Source organism: Suricata suricatta, chromosome 2, assembly GCF_006229205.1.
Source record: "Suricata suricatta isolate VVHF042 chromosome 2, meerkat_22Aug2017_6uvM2_HiC, whole genome shotgun sequence".
NCBI lineage: Eukaryota > Metazoa > Chordata > Mammalia > Carnivora > Herpestidae > Suricata > Suricata suricatta.
Genome location: NC_043701.1, coordinates 132,587,617 through 132,602,441, shown reverse-complemented (window position 1 = coordinate 132,602,441; position 14,825 = coordinate 132,587,617). Strand labels below are relative to the sequence as shown.

The window sequence follows — 14,825 nt, the reverse complement described above, 5'->3', positions numbered from 1 at the left end:
AACCTCCCCTCTGAGCCATCCTACGTCGCCCTGCCCCAGAGGGGCGCTGGCTGGGTTTTAAGCCATGCTCTCCCCACACGGGATCATGCATGTAAAATGCTCACCAGAGTCCGACGCACAGCAGGTCTGCAGCGAGCGATACATGAGGGCTGCGGCAGCAACAGGGACGGTTTCCCAGGCAAGGTGGAGGAGTACCGGAGGACGGGAGGAGGCACGGCCTCTCAGATTCCTGTGCAAGGCCCTGCCCCAACCCCCGCAACCACACAGGCCCGCCGGGCATCCCTGCCCTTCCTCTGCACAGTGGCGAGGAATCGTATTTGCTCGGGCACCTTGCTGTCCTCACTCCGGACCTAGGCTTGGCGCCATGACCATGTTTTCCAGATTCCTGAGAACTTGGACACATCACTAACTCTCGTCTGCGCTAAGCCCCTGTCAGTTACTAGCAATGCAAATATCCACATCCCAGCCGTTGGGGCCACTCACCAGGCTCCCGACTCACTTTACACGTTCACCTACATCTCTGCGATTTCTCCTACACCTCTGTCTGTAGTGCTATTCATCTATTCATTCATTCATTCATTCATTCATTCAGAGATAATTAGTGAGCAGGCCCTGTTCTGGGGACTGGCACTGGGGACACCGCCCCAAATTTCTCCTTGCTTGGGGCTAACATTCCATCAAGGGACAATCGGCAAGTGGTCCCAAATGGAACTAGCGGTGGGGAGAACTTACACAGGGCACAGAAACAGGATCCGAAATTTTACATCATGGAGTCAGGGAAGAGATTACTCAGAAGGTGACATTTGAGAAAAAAAAGCCTGAGGGAGGTGAGGGGGCAGGAACTAGCACCTGGGGAGGAATGCTCCAGAGGGGGCAGTCAGGGGAGCACAGAGGGAGAGGGGTGGAGGAGGTCACAGGCAGACAGGGAGGAGGGACCACAGTCCAGGCCTGCCTGGTTGTCCCCGGATGAGTGTCACAGGAGGGCTTGGATTTAACAAGACTGCTCTGGCTGGTGTTGGCAGACGGATGGCAGGGGCATGGGTGGAGGCAGGGAGATCCATTAGGGAGGCCACAACCATCACCCCCGCCCGAGAGAGGTAGTGTCTGGACCACCTCAACACTTGTTGTCCCTGTCAAGTCCTGTTTGTTTCTCTTTGAGAATCATTAGCAACAAAAATTCCCCCTTCCCCGCCAACCCCACTGCAGCCACACTGTTCCATACCTGGAACCACACGTGGTCATGCGGGCTTCCACACTTCTGTCCCCTTGTGAGCTCTGCCAGGACGGCCTTTCTGGCTCAGATCAAATGTCACCCCATCACCACTCCCCCCCCCGCCCCCCCCCCCCGGCTCCCAGTGGCTCTGGCAGCCCGCTATCCCCATCCAGGGGATACTCTTGTCTATTCTTTGAAACGTGAGCTGCAGGAGGACAAGTCCTGAGCTACAAACCCCCCTTAAATAGGCATCCTTGGGGCCAAGCGTCCTTAACGAACTCCCTTGGGCATATCGCCCTTAATGAGAGCTCTGCTCTCCCATAAAATGTGGCCACGGTTTAGGGGACAGCACGTGTTACTTACAGTCTCCCGATGTAGGGACTGTGAATTACGAGGTGACGAAGCATGGAACACTCAGTGCTCCCAGGCCAGCAGCCTGCTGGGCTACAGAACACAAGGCCTCTTTGGGCCAGAGGAGCTAATTCAGTGTGGCTCCTGCCAGCCTCAAGGGGCGGGCGGAAATGAACCTCTGCTGTAGGGCGGAGGTGGCTGGGCGTATGGGCATTTTCCGGACAGATCAAAGGTACACACATTTGGTTGGCTTAAAAGTAAAGGCTGACAAAGGGCTTCAGGCAACCCCTGGGGAACAAGGTTTGCATTCAGACAAATGTTCCCCCTCCGAACATTTCTCTGAAAAGGGACCGTTCTACAGGCCCCTCGGCCCGTGTTAGGGAGAACTGAAGGAAAGGAGACTGCGGGGTGTTTCATATTCTCTGACGAGCAATGTGTACGTAATAGCAGCCCACTGCATTCCAATGTTTTGAAAATGGACGAACCAGTGGCCAAGGTGATTTAGGGCCAAGAAACACCGGAAGGTTCTGTTCGACCTTCAAATCCTGCTGACCAGGAGGCTGATACTTGTTTTTCCTCAGTCGGCTTCCCAGTTTTCGCGACATGAGGACACGCAGAAGTTGAGCATCCCGCCCAAGGACAGCCAGCCCGCGCCCCAGAGGGCAGGCGCCAGACTTGGGCTCTAAAGCTGTTGCGCGGCTCCTGCACTGCTGGCCAGCACAGGGCTTACAACCTGAACCCCCACTGACTCAGAAGAGGCCGGGGAGGAGAGGATGGAGGAGCACTGGACTGGGAGTCAGGGGTCCTGACAGATGCTCTGTGACCTTGGGTGAGTCTCTTCCCTTCCGTGGGCCTCAGCTTCCTCATCTTGAAAATTAAGAGGGGACCAAGAGTCCCCAAAGTCTCCTGCAGCCACAGCTGTCCACACTTAAGCCAAAGTCAGGGTGGCCTGTGGAAATGACACGGGGCTGAACCCACCCCTGGAGGTTTTCATTACACAGGATTATTTGTGCTCACAGGAAATTCAGAACGGTCAGAGCCCACACAGCCTGCAAAGGTTACTGTTATTGCTGTCGTCATAGTCATTGTTGTTGTTTCTCAGGCTCTGAAGGTGGGGCAAGGCCCACATGCTGAACACAGAATGCCAGCCCTGCAGATGGCTGGGGAACGTCCCACTGCAGGGTCCAGGAAAAGCACAGATCCTCTGGCTCCCCTCCGACGAAAGCCCACCCCTGGGTCCCCAGTCCACTGAGCACAGGTGACAGACGAAAGGCGAGCGCAGCCCCCACCACACTCACGGGCCCGGAGGCCGCCCTCCCTCCAGCCAGCCGGAAGACGCCACGGAAGAAAAATAAAACCAGCCCCCAGACCAGCCCTCCCTGGCCCTGCCAGAGAGGAGCAGCGGTGAGGTGATGTCTGGCTTTTATTCCGTATCATAAATAAGGTATTAATCCAGGGCAGACAGCAAGGCACAGCCATGGGGAGACCAGGGAGGTGGAACTGCAAGACCAGACCACCTTGAGGATCAGAGAACTACCCAGGGCCCAGACCCTGCATGTCCGCTCAGACAGAGGCCCCGATGGGACAGGGCCTTCCATGAAGCAAGAAGAGCCCTGGAACAGGCGCCCGGAGGTCTGGAAACAAACTTACTGTGGATCCTGCCTTAGTTTCTATATTTATTCCAGGAGATCAACAACCGTGAGTAAAAACCACCATTTATTGTGCTGGGCACCGTGGCAGAACTTTACACGCTTGATTTCTAATGAATAAATAGACAAGGTAGGACACCCACTTTCCAGATGTGGAAACCAAGGCTCAGAAAGGTCAAGTGACTTTCCCAGAGTCGGTGTGGACTGCAGTCCTCCTGTCCCCATCCACATGCCTCTTTGCAGTGTGACTTTGCTGCCGGCGCCCTCCAGAGGTGATACCCAGTTCCTCGCTCCTGGAAAATCTAGCCTGGCCTCGTGGCTCACTCAGACCCACAGAACCCACAGAACATCATCACGCAGCTGCCCCGGCTGGGCCTGAAGACGTCTTGCAGCTTCTAGCCATGTCCTCCTGAGCCCACCGTGCAAATACAAGGACTGCCCGCCAGACAGAGGAGCTGGGGTCTCCCAGCCCGCACCGGCGCCTCCCCCCAACGTGACCTACAGAATCGGCCTGCAGAATCCTGAGAAAGAATGCCCTGCGCTCCTCAGTTTTAGGCAAATCTGTTACCCAGCTATGGGAAACTGGTCCAGCCCCTCAGGTTCCCCCCACAGCCTCTCTCCCTAGCAAAACCTGTGTTGCCCACCCCCTGGGATTTCACTGGAGTCAAGGCAAGCCACACTGATCTCTGTCTCCGCCTCTGCAGCCCCCGGGCCCTCGTGCCCAGCAAAATGGATGGGGCCTCAGAGGCTGCGTGTGACAAAAGTAAGAAGGGCTGCAAGCCCCTTCCCACCTGAAGATCCACACTCACCCTGGGGACGTGGGTTGTGGGGAGTTCGCCTTCCCATCTTGTTTTCATTCTACAAAAGTAAATTCTAAAGAGCAGACCCTGCATTTCTCTGAAGAGCAAGCAATGCTAAACCAGGGTGGACCTGGGACAGGACGTGAGCTCTAGGGATGGCAAAGATGAAGGGACCACAGAGGGCAGGGGGGCAGACGGGTCCCCAGGCCGTGGCTTCGAGGACCACACACTGGGGAGCCTACTCAGGGGACAGCATGACATAGCCGGCCAGCAACGTCTGCACTGTCATCGCTGGCCTGGGGCAGACAGACAGTCAGCCACAGCAAACGGGACAGACACACAGCCCCCTCCCCCATCTGGAGGGCTGAGAGGACACCAATGCAAGCTTTGTGCCACCTCTGCAGCAGGCTGTCCACCCTCGCTCACAGGGTCGGCTCACCCGCAGCCACCGAGAGTGGGTTCGGAGGACACGTGGGTGACTCAGCTCAGACAGACCTTTGGGAACCCAGGGGGACTGGTCCGGGTGAGAACGCAAACTGGGGCAAGGAGCAAGTTGCAGCCTGAGAAAAACTAACAGGACCAGTGAGGTCAGGATGTCGATGGGCTTCGCCCGCCCCGCTGAAAGCCCAAGGACCTCTCTGGGGGTGTCAGGAAGAGTAACAGGGTGCTCTTGACTTCCTCTTCCTTCCCACCACCCAGCCCCTCAGACCCAGCAGATTCGAGCAGCAGGCTCACACCTTCCCACAGCGACGGCTGGAGCGGGTCAAGCACTGTGCTAATAACCCCCTGCACACGGGACAGCTCTAGGAGGTGGCCTCCTTAACCATCCCCACTTCACAGATGAGGAGACCCCGAAGCCCAGAGGCCCAGGAATTGTCCAAAGCCACACGGCATGCGTGAAAGCCAGAGCTGCAATTTCGACCCAGGAGATCTGGTTGCAGGGGCCACTCTCTCATCCCTTCGAGAACCGCCCCACTGGCCATCGGAGGCCTCTAGCTAATTGTCCTTCTGTGACGGGCCCACACACTGTCTTAAGAACTAGAACCCTTTGCTTAAGAATCGTTATTTCTGGGGCACCTGGGTGGCTCAGTCGGTTAAGCATCTGACTCTTGATTTCGGCTCAGGTCCATGATCTTGCAGTTCATGAGTTCAAGCCCCACATCTGACTCTGTGCCGACAGTGCAGAGCCTGCTTGGGATTCTCTCTCTCTCTCTCTCTCTCTCTCTCTCTCTCTCTCTCTCTCTCCCTCTTTCTCTCTGCCCCTCCCTTGAGCTCTCTTTAAATAAATAAATAAACTTAAAAAAATTTTAAGTCGGGGCGCCTGAGTGGCTCAGTCGGTTAAGCGTCCAGCTTCAGCTCGGGTCATGATCTCGCAGTTCATGGGTTTGGGCCCCGCGTCAGGCTCTGTGCTGACAGCTAGCTCGGAGCCTGAAGCCCGCTTGGGATTCTGTGTCTCCTTCTCTCTCTGCCCTTCCCCCGTTCATGCTCTGTCTGTCTCTCAATAATAAATGTAAAAAAAAAAAAAAGAATTAAAAAAAAATTTTAAGTCATTATTTCTAATTTCTCCTTCGAGTACTTAAAGATCTTACAAAGCCAAATGGGTACTTTCTTTAAACAGGGCATGTCCCTGTTTGTTCCCCGAGTTTGCCACAGTCCCACGTCCCCTACTATACGTGGCCCTTTCTCTGCGTCACTCCCTGCTCCTGGAGGCACTGAAGTCACCACCGCCTGTGCATCGCGAGCCCCACCCCATGCTTGGTACTGAGACAAACAGCAGGGGTAAGCCAGCCTCTGGTTTCTGGGAACCAGGTGGCTGAGACGGGGGATATATAGGTGGCTGCGGGGTTGGGGGCGAGGGGAAGGTACCAGGGGCCTGCAAAGTGAGGTGTGAACACATCAGCCTGGCAGGGGTGAGGCTGGGGGTCCGCAGAGCAGGAGCCGCTCTCCAAGCTGCTGGGCCAGCCCACTCGCTCCCCGGCCAGCAAGCAGTGGCCCCTGGGGCTAGAACAGGTGCTGACAGGGACACCAATGAGCCACAGGCAAATGTGCAGCCCCAGCATCAAACCGGCAGGCATCTGGAAAGATCAGCACCTTCCCCAGGACTAATGTAACTCCTGCTTACACACCTCCCATGGCTCCCTGTGGCCACAGGGGCAAGTCTAAGTTCCATGGTGAGGCAGAGACTTTCCCAACTATGCTTTCACAGCTACCCCCCTCCTATGGAGAGCTGGAATGACTCACCATCTCCTGAATCCTGCAGAGACACGGGATTTCCTTCTCTAAGAATGCCCACAGTTCCTACCGTTTGGCTTTGAAAACTCCTACCGAGGTTTTAATATATGGCCCAGGGGTGCCTGGGTGGCTCAGTCAGTTAAGCATCCGACTTCAGCTCAGGTCATGATCTCGCAGTTGGTGGGTTCGAGCCCCGTGTCAGGCTCTGGGCTTACGGCTCAGAGCCTGGAGCCTGTTTTGGACTGCCCCTCCCCCACTCAAGCTCCGTGTCTCTTTCTGTCTCAAAAATAAGTAAACTAGATAAAAAAATTTTTTTAATATGTGGCCCAAATGTCCTCTCCCCTCAACAGCCTTCCCGGGGCACCTCTCCTTCTCAATAGTCACCTCCAGGCCACCCATCAAGTGCATTATGCTTCTCTGTTTTCCCAAAAAACACTGATGTTTAGTGTGGTCTAGGTTGTTTCAGACTGTGCACTGTGCACGTCAGACTTTTCTTTAAACTGTGGGCTTCTAGCCCCCTGCCGGGCTCAGTCGGTTAAGCATCTGCCTTCAGCTCAGGTCATGATCTCATGGTCTGTGAGTTCGAGCCCTGCATCAGGTTCTGTGCTGACAGCACAGAGCCTGGAGTCTGCTTCGGATTCTGTGTCTCCCTCTCTGCCCCTCCTCTGCTCTCTCTCTCTCCCTCAGAAAATAAACAGTAAAAAATTTTTAACCGTGGGCTTCTGGAATTCAGGGAGACAGGGCTGATCTCATCCCCTCATTGCTAGGACCTGGTGAAAGGCCGGCTCTGGGCAGGGGCCCACAGATAGTTAGCACAAAGCTTCACTTAGCTCAGTACCCCTGCCCTGGAAGGCAGATGGGTTATCTCAGATCAGTTGTGACACTGACATTCCGAGCATGGAGTGAGTCCCGATTGGCTCATGGTACTAAGACTGCCAAAGCAGAGGGAAGGCAGGGTACGGCCAGCCCGGGGGCCAGAGGAGGGAGGCCTCAGACCCACGCCAGAGAACGCTGCTAAATCTGCACACTGCTGCAACACAAGGGCCTCTACCAATATTCACAGTGTCTTCCACTATTAATAATAACTGTAATTACTGGAGTAATCACTTTGCAGAAGTAATAAATATTACTATCAAGAACCACTGAAATAATTTCACTTTTTAATACCCCACCATATTCCAGACCCTTCGCTTTGTACCTTACCTTATTTAATCCTCTGTACAATCCTCTAGAGGGTTGCCCTTCTCTCCTCCTTAAAGGTGAGGAATCTATACACAGAGTGATCTAGAAACTCATTCAAGGTCATGCAGCTCGTCTGGACCAGAGCGAAGAGACCCCACACTTTCCGTCACCATAGACTGTCTCCTCATAATTACTAACAACACCTGTCTAGGCCTTTCTACTGGCCAGGCATATTTTGTAACCGCTTTATTGAAATGTAATTCATATGCCATACAATTCACCCATTTAAAGTGTAGAATTTAATGGTATTTAGTTTACGCACAGAGCCATGCCACTGCCCCACATCAATTTGAGACCATTTCATCACTCCATAAAGAAATCCTGGCCATGTTACCATCTGTCCCCATATGCCCCCACCCCCACTGCAAGCCCATTCTAAAGACAATGGCCGGACAGAGCCTCAGAGAGCTGCTGTGATGTGTACATTAGGCACGGGTAAGAATCAAGGCCAGGACCCAGCCCCGCTGCCCCTCCTCACACAGCCTGCAGGGGTCTACTCTCTAACCCCTTAAATATGCATGATCTGCAGAGGGTGGAAAACGGAACCAGATGATGACAAAGTTCACACGTGCCTTGCTTCCACACCAGGCCTGTGACTCACAGAGTCACTGAAGGCAAAGGGGGGACGCACAGCACAGCCAAGACCCTGCCACCCCCAGTGCAGGGACAGCGAGGAGGCAGAGATGGAAGTGGGGGCAGAAGCCTCTCGGGCAGTCTGGGGTCCAGATGGTTTGTGGGGTCCCCACTCCGCTGACCCCTATCTTGCACCCCACAATCCCTCTTGGATCCACAAAGAACTGGCCCCCGCCCCAGGCCTCCGTGTTCCTCCCAGAAATTCAGAGCCATAATTGCTAACAGGGGACCTGTTCTGCACTTGGCCTCCAGCCCGAGGTCCTGAGGTGACCCGGGCCCTCCCTGCCCATAGGCCCTCAGAGGCCGAGGGTCACAGGAGTGTCAGGAGAACTGCCGCATTGCCTGGCTGGGCTCCCTGAGACAGGCTCTGAAGAGTGGCCCCTCGCGTCACTGCTGCTGCCTGGGCACATTCCCAGTCAGGAACCCAGAGTCTGACGGCTGCCCCCAGCCCCGGGGGAAACACTTTGCAGGTAGAATAAGGCCTCCCCACATCCCTTATTTCCTTCCCCCACACAAGCCTGCCCTGGGTCAGTCATTCTCTCTGCAGTCCAGAGGCCCAGCACTTCCTTTCATGTTTATAACGTTTAACAGTCTTAAGCCAATGCCACTTCCTTCAGGGAGCCTTCCTAGATGCCCTGACCAAAATATATTGGTCCTCCCGCTGCTGCCTCACACGAAATCATGATTTGTCTGCCTTTATGTCTGGGTCCCCACTACCCTACAAACTCATCCAGGAGCCGAGGTCCTGCCTTCCTTATTCCTGGGTCCTTCCTGTGACACACCAGGCCCTCCAGAAAAACAGGTGGCAAACGAGGTCCATTTCAGCATGAATTAACTGCAGTGCACAGAACCCTCCCAGCGTCTGTCCAGGTGCCCATGGGGGAGTGACTCTGTGGGATGGCAGTGACATTTGCTGCCCCTCCTCCAGCAGGTTCCAGTTGGAAATGGGGATCGAGCCACCAGTTTAGACATGGTGCTTCCCCCCAGGGCAGCTAAGATCCAAATGGCTGCAGTCTATCTGCACAAAACGGTCTTTGTTTAAGACCTTCTCCCAGTTGGAAGGTTTGCTTGGCCATGAGGGCCAAACTGAGGGCTGGTATCTTTCCTTCCAGTACCAGCAATGCAGTCCTGGTCTGGCCCAGATCACATCCTCAGACCAGCCAGGCTAGGAGCCCTTGACCATAGGTTTAGAGAGAGACTTGGCTTCAAACTCCTTCAGCTAGGCCTGCCCCGTGTCACAAAGCACCAATGCCAGAGCTGAAGAAGGTGCTCTGAGCCCCTGAGATGTGCCTAAGAGACAAGCGGAGACCAGAGAAGGATGGCAGCTTGCCCAGGGTCACACAGCCATGTCTCCAACTCCCAGGTCTGACTCTCTGCAGATAATAGGCTACCCCCAACTCCACTCTAGGACCCCTCTCCTATCCTGCCCTTCCCTCAAGGTCAGGCCAAGGCCCACCTTTCCTGTGTATCTTCTGGAATCCCCTCCCAGGTTCCATCCAGCGCGGGGACGCACTCTCACCGGCCAGCTCAAACTCTTCCCTCTGCCGGGAATGTCCTCCTCACCCTCTGGCCTCAGCAAACTTCTAACCACCCGTCAAGGCCCCATTCAAATGTCATGTTCTCCGGCACCAAAGACAGCAATCACTCCCATCTACTGAGCAGCATCCCCATCATGCTCTGGGAAGCCAACAAGTTAATGCAGAAACTACTGGAGGCGTTTCTCTTGCTTGCTACCCCAGTTCCTTGAGGGCAGGGCCGGGACTCTCTGCAAAGCAGGGTAATAACACCATCTGCATACACACCGCATGCTGCACAAACCACACGGCGCTGTGCTAACAGCAGCTCTCTGCCTATCCTCAGGTCCCCCACCATGACTCACTTTCTTCATCCATGCCATGGGTGGCACGAATGAACACACATCACCGAGCGTGGGCTGGGCCCGTTGCTGCTCTTCTTTGCGTCACTTTCATGTTCTTATGTCTCCCTGAGGACCTTCCCCACAGCCAGTGGTCAGTACATATTTTTTTGGATAGAATGACTTTTGGGATTTGAGGTGCTAAGGAAGACGGGGTAGGTCCGACTTTGGCTTAGGTCATGATCTCACAGTTTGTGTGTCTGAGCCCCATGTCGGGATCTGTGTTGATGGCTCAGAGTCTGGACCCTGCTTCCAATTCTGTGTGTCCCTCTCTCTCTGCCCCTCCCCTGCTTATGATCTGTCTCTCTCTCCCTCTCAAATAAATGTTTAAAAAAATGTTTTTAAAAAGACAGGGTTAAAATCCAACTACCACATACAGATACAGAGTCCAATCTGATCATAAATGTTGCACTGTGGCCTTCGAGTCCAAAGGGGGCTCAGCCAGATCACTGGGAACAGCCCCTTGCTCTCATGAGACGCAGGGCAGTTTTCTGGAATGGGCCAGAAATTCAGAAATTCCTGTGGCTAGTGACTGATTCGAGATACAGGCGAAGGCAGCAGCTGTGGCCTGCAAGCAAAAGCAGGTGATAGCGCTATTGACCGTCCACTGACGGCTTTGAGGCAGTGGAAGAGGTGGTGGCCGCAGCCCCGTCCCGGAGGAGCCGATGACCTGCGTGGCTGTGGACTGGAGAAGGAGGTCGCCGTGAAATGCAGTCAGGCCCCCAGTTTGCAGCAGCACCTCCTGTCTCTCCCTCTGCACGCACACTGCATCCCTGAGTGGCTGCAAACATTACTCTGGCTTTTCAACCAAAACTCGGGGCCGGGGCCCGACCCTAGCCCGCAGGCTGACGGGGTCTCTGCCGTGCAGACGTGCTGGCCCGAGGCGGCGGCGGCGGCAGGACAAGGCCTCGGCCTTCCCCAGCCAGTCTTACAACCTGGGCTTCTCGAAGTCGGTCTCCCCGAACCCTTGCGTGCCACGTAAGTCCAACGCACGGTCCACTTTGAGAACCAGCCACTGCCTTGACCATGCCCTCCATGGGGGCTCTATCAGTGCCAATTGGACCAAAACCTGTTCTCTGGAAAGCAAAAGAATTCTTTTTTCTCATATATGTGTAAATGTATTTATGTATAAATACATAAATGTAACATATGTATAAATACTTATACATATGTATACATATTCTTTTCATATATGTATAAAGCACAGATATACATACAATTTATAAATAGATCTGTGGTACATCTATGGTTTTAAAATTTCATGGAGGAGAGTAATTAGAGGGGAAAAAATGGCTTAAAAAAACTCCTTGGGGGGGGGTGATAATGAAAAAAAGATCAAGAAGCAATGGCCCAGATAACGGTAGTGTGACGTTCAGCAAGATGCCAGGCAAGGATGGGAAGACAGTGAGAAATGCTCCCGGATCTGCTGGTGAAGAAAGATCCCCCTGACCATCCCCCCACACTGGCTCATCCCTCACTTAAAGCGAAAGGGCAGAGGAGCCTGGGGGTCCTTTCCTGAGACACATCAGCTCGTACCTGACAGAGGGTGACAAAGTAAAGCCTGGGACTGCCTTGCGGGCTCACAAGCACCTGGCACGCCGGGGAGGGAGTTGAACTCCAGCACGAGCCAAGCCTCAGAGAGGAGCCACTCATGGCTTCCTGGTCTGCAGCACACAGCCAACTAGCAGGGCGATCTGAACTCGGCTGGAGGGAGAAGGTCCTAAGAGAGGGAACTCACGGAGTGCCTGGGTGGCTCAGTCAATTAAGCACCTGACTCTCGATTTCAGCTCAGGTTCATAGATCTCACGGTTCATGGGCTGGATCCCCGCATTGGGCTCTACACTGATAGTGCAAAACCTGCTTGGGATTTTCTCTTTCCCTCTCTCTTTGCCCCTCTTCCATACTCGCACACACATGTGTGCTCTCCCTCCCTCTCCCTCTCCAAATAAATAAACTTTAAAAAGACATCTGGTTAAAAAAAAAAAAGAAGGAATTCACCAAGCAGAGCACTGGGAAAGGGCAGGCTGACTTTAGGACCAAAGGTATGAGGGAGGACATACAGTAAAGATAATAACAGCAGCTAACACCAACATAGCCTTGCTCCCATGCCAGGCAGGTGCTGACCACCAACACACTGCCTGATGAGGTAGGTCCTATTATCGTCACTACCATCAGCTCCATGAGCTCACGGACCATGTCTGTGGTGCCCTCACGCCCACCGAGCCTGAACAGTGCTGGCCAAACAGGACACACACAGTAACTATGTGCACGATGAGTACATGCTTGCTTCACACATAAGGGGAAGCAGCGCAGAGAAGATGATACCATCTCCAAAGCCTCAGGGCTACTGAGTGTCACAGGCAGGACTTAATCCCAGCAGAGCCTGCCTTCCCTACCCCTGCATGCGTCTGGATGCGTGTGGAGAACCCTGCTGGCTTAAGCTGCGGTCCCAGCGTGTTCGAGGATGGCGAGGGAACGAACAAGCCACCACCCCAGTCAGGCCTTTCGCACGTGCTAGAGTGTGAACCTGGTGGCCAGTGGGGTTACAGAGCTCTCCGGAGGCAGTGAGGCCGGTGACTTGACCCAAATCACATGTGGTGCCCGCAGAAATCCCAAACGAGGGGAGCCAATGAGGAAACTTGGCCAGGCTGGCTCCGGTAGCCTGGGGCAGGGGGCCCAAAGCAGTTTGATGAAAGGTTGTCCCTTACCAATCCGTCGCAGTTGCTGATGGCGACAGCTGCCCCTGGCATGCCCGTGACGTCCCCAGTGTAGACACACTCCCGCTGCAAGGGCTGTCGAAACATCTCCTGAAAGTCCTCCTGCCACTCCACGGAGGCTCCGGGCACCACCAGCCGTCGGTTGGGCCGCAGGCGCAGATGCAGTTCCTTCCCGAAAACAGTCACATTGAAGAAGAGGGAGGACGGCCCCACCCAGCCAGACTGCGGGGTGGCTCCCTGGCGGCGCAGGGGGCTGCGGGCCACCCGGAGGTGACCAGAGTGTGACCGAGGTGCAGGTGGCTCATCCCCTGTTGCACTCCCTGAGGGGGCTGCTGCTGGACCAGACAGCACGTGGGAGAGGAAGCGTCCCCGAAAATCTGTGCTGCATGGCACCGTCACCACATAGTCACTGAGCTTTCTAGAGAGGCGCAGTTCTGCGGAAGTAAACAAGGAGTTCTATCAACGTAGTCTGTGCAAAGGTAAGGGGAGACCGGCCATCCCCGGGGCCAGGAGGGCTCTGCAACCCTGAGCGTCACCTTGGAGGCACCCCTGACCCCAAGTTCATCCAATGGCCACCCAGTGCTTCCTGAGCTCCTGGATCTCTGTACTTAGATGAACGGTGTTCAAGTACTCTGTGCACATAACTTGCTCCCTGTAGTCCCCAAGGCCCTGTTAAACTCAACAGAAGAAAAGAAATGATGCCAGAGTCCTGTCTGTCACTCTAGCAACGCGCCTTCCAACTTTGGGCACTGCCAAAGAAAGGGCTGAAATTCCCCGAAAGCCCCCAGGGCAAAGAGAGGGATGGCGGGATCTGCCCAAACTCCCTCAGCGTGCTGAAGTCACCAGCCCAGCCCGGGGTAGGGCCCTCCTCGCCAAGGTCTCTGAACACAGCCAGCAAAACACACACACCTAGAAACCTAGGGGATCCTGGGCACGTGTTAAGGAGAGAGGAGCTGGAGGAGGGAAGGAATACAGGTTCTATGTTTTTCCAAGTTCAGAAAGAAAACTTTTAAAGCAAACAGAGGCTGCTGAGAGTTCTCCATGGCCCAGCACCAAGCCTGGTAAATAAAGATCTTCAAAAATAAAAGGAGACGCATGGGGTGACCTGCCCACTCGGACTGAATTAAGTGTGAGGTCATGGCCCAGGCTCCAGGCTGCATGCCAGAGGCCCGGTCCTCACACAGCTCTCCCTGAGCCCAGCCAGGCCCGGCAGCAATGACCACTCGCTGGCTTCCAGGCTTGGTGATTCAGGGACGGGAGTTTGGCAAGGTTTTAATTTCCACACGGCTCTATCTCCTGCCTCCCTAGCCCCCTTCACACTACTGATGAAACCTAGAAAATGATGACTCCCGTAAAGCCCCGATGCCCAAGGAAGTTACTCTGGGGGAATCCTGACACTCCTCTGGTTTTATGCTTTAAGATCCCCAGGATTTCTGCTAGAGATATCCCACATCAGTACATGAATAGAGCTCACAGACAAGCAGACGTCCTCCCTGGAAATACCCTGAGCCCCCTTCCCACACTCAGGTGAGGTTCTGGGGCATCTGGTCTGTGTGTGAGATGGTGTCTGCACAGAGCATGAGAATGCTGGAGGAGAGAGCTAGGAGGGTGTCTACCTGCAGGAGTGTGAGGGCCAGGTGCCCCCCGGGGTGTGAGGCAGCCACCTGCCAGCCTGACTCGGCCAAAATGAGGCAGTCAGACACGTGCACGCAAGTTGGAGAGTAGGCACTGAAAGTCAAAGGCACACAGAACAGAAACAGACCAATGGTGTGTGTGTGTGTGTGTGTGTGTGTGAGAGAGAGAGAGAGAGAGAGAGAGACAGACAGACAGACAGACAGACACAGAGAGACAGAGAGAGATCAGAGACAAAGACAAACACACAGCCTCTAAGAAGAGACTCCATAGTCCCCAAACCTCTCCCGGATCTCTCCACCTCTTGAGCCAGAAAGGAAGAGCAAGGTCGGGTCGGCGCCGCCGGGGACATAGCGGAAGAGAGCTTCAGCCCAGGGCGCGCACCACCTCCCGCGCCCTGGAACGCCGCCGGCCCCTCGGAAGCACCCCCCTCCCCCCCCC

At 54.8% G+C, this 14,825-nt stretch overlaps 1 protein-coding gene across 1 annotated transcript in view; it reads right to left on the bottom strand.

The window, feature by feature from the left end:
* Positions 1–14,825, bottom strand: part of ADAMTS14 (ADAM metallopeptidase with thrombospondin type 1 motif 14) — an 86,673-nt gene that overhangs the window by 63,541 nt on the left and 8,307 nt on the right. Inside the window, exon 3 of the mRNA XM_029919760.1 lies at positions 12,744–13,186. Within this exon, the coding sequence (XP_029775620.1) occupies positions 12,744–13,186 (443 nt within the window). The remainder of the gene's footprint in view (positions 1–12,743; positions 13,187–14,825) is intronic.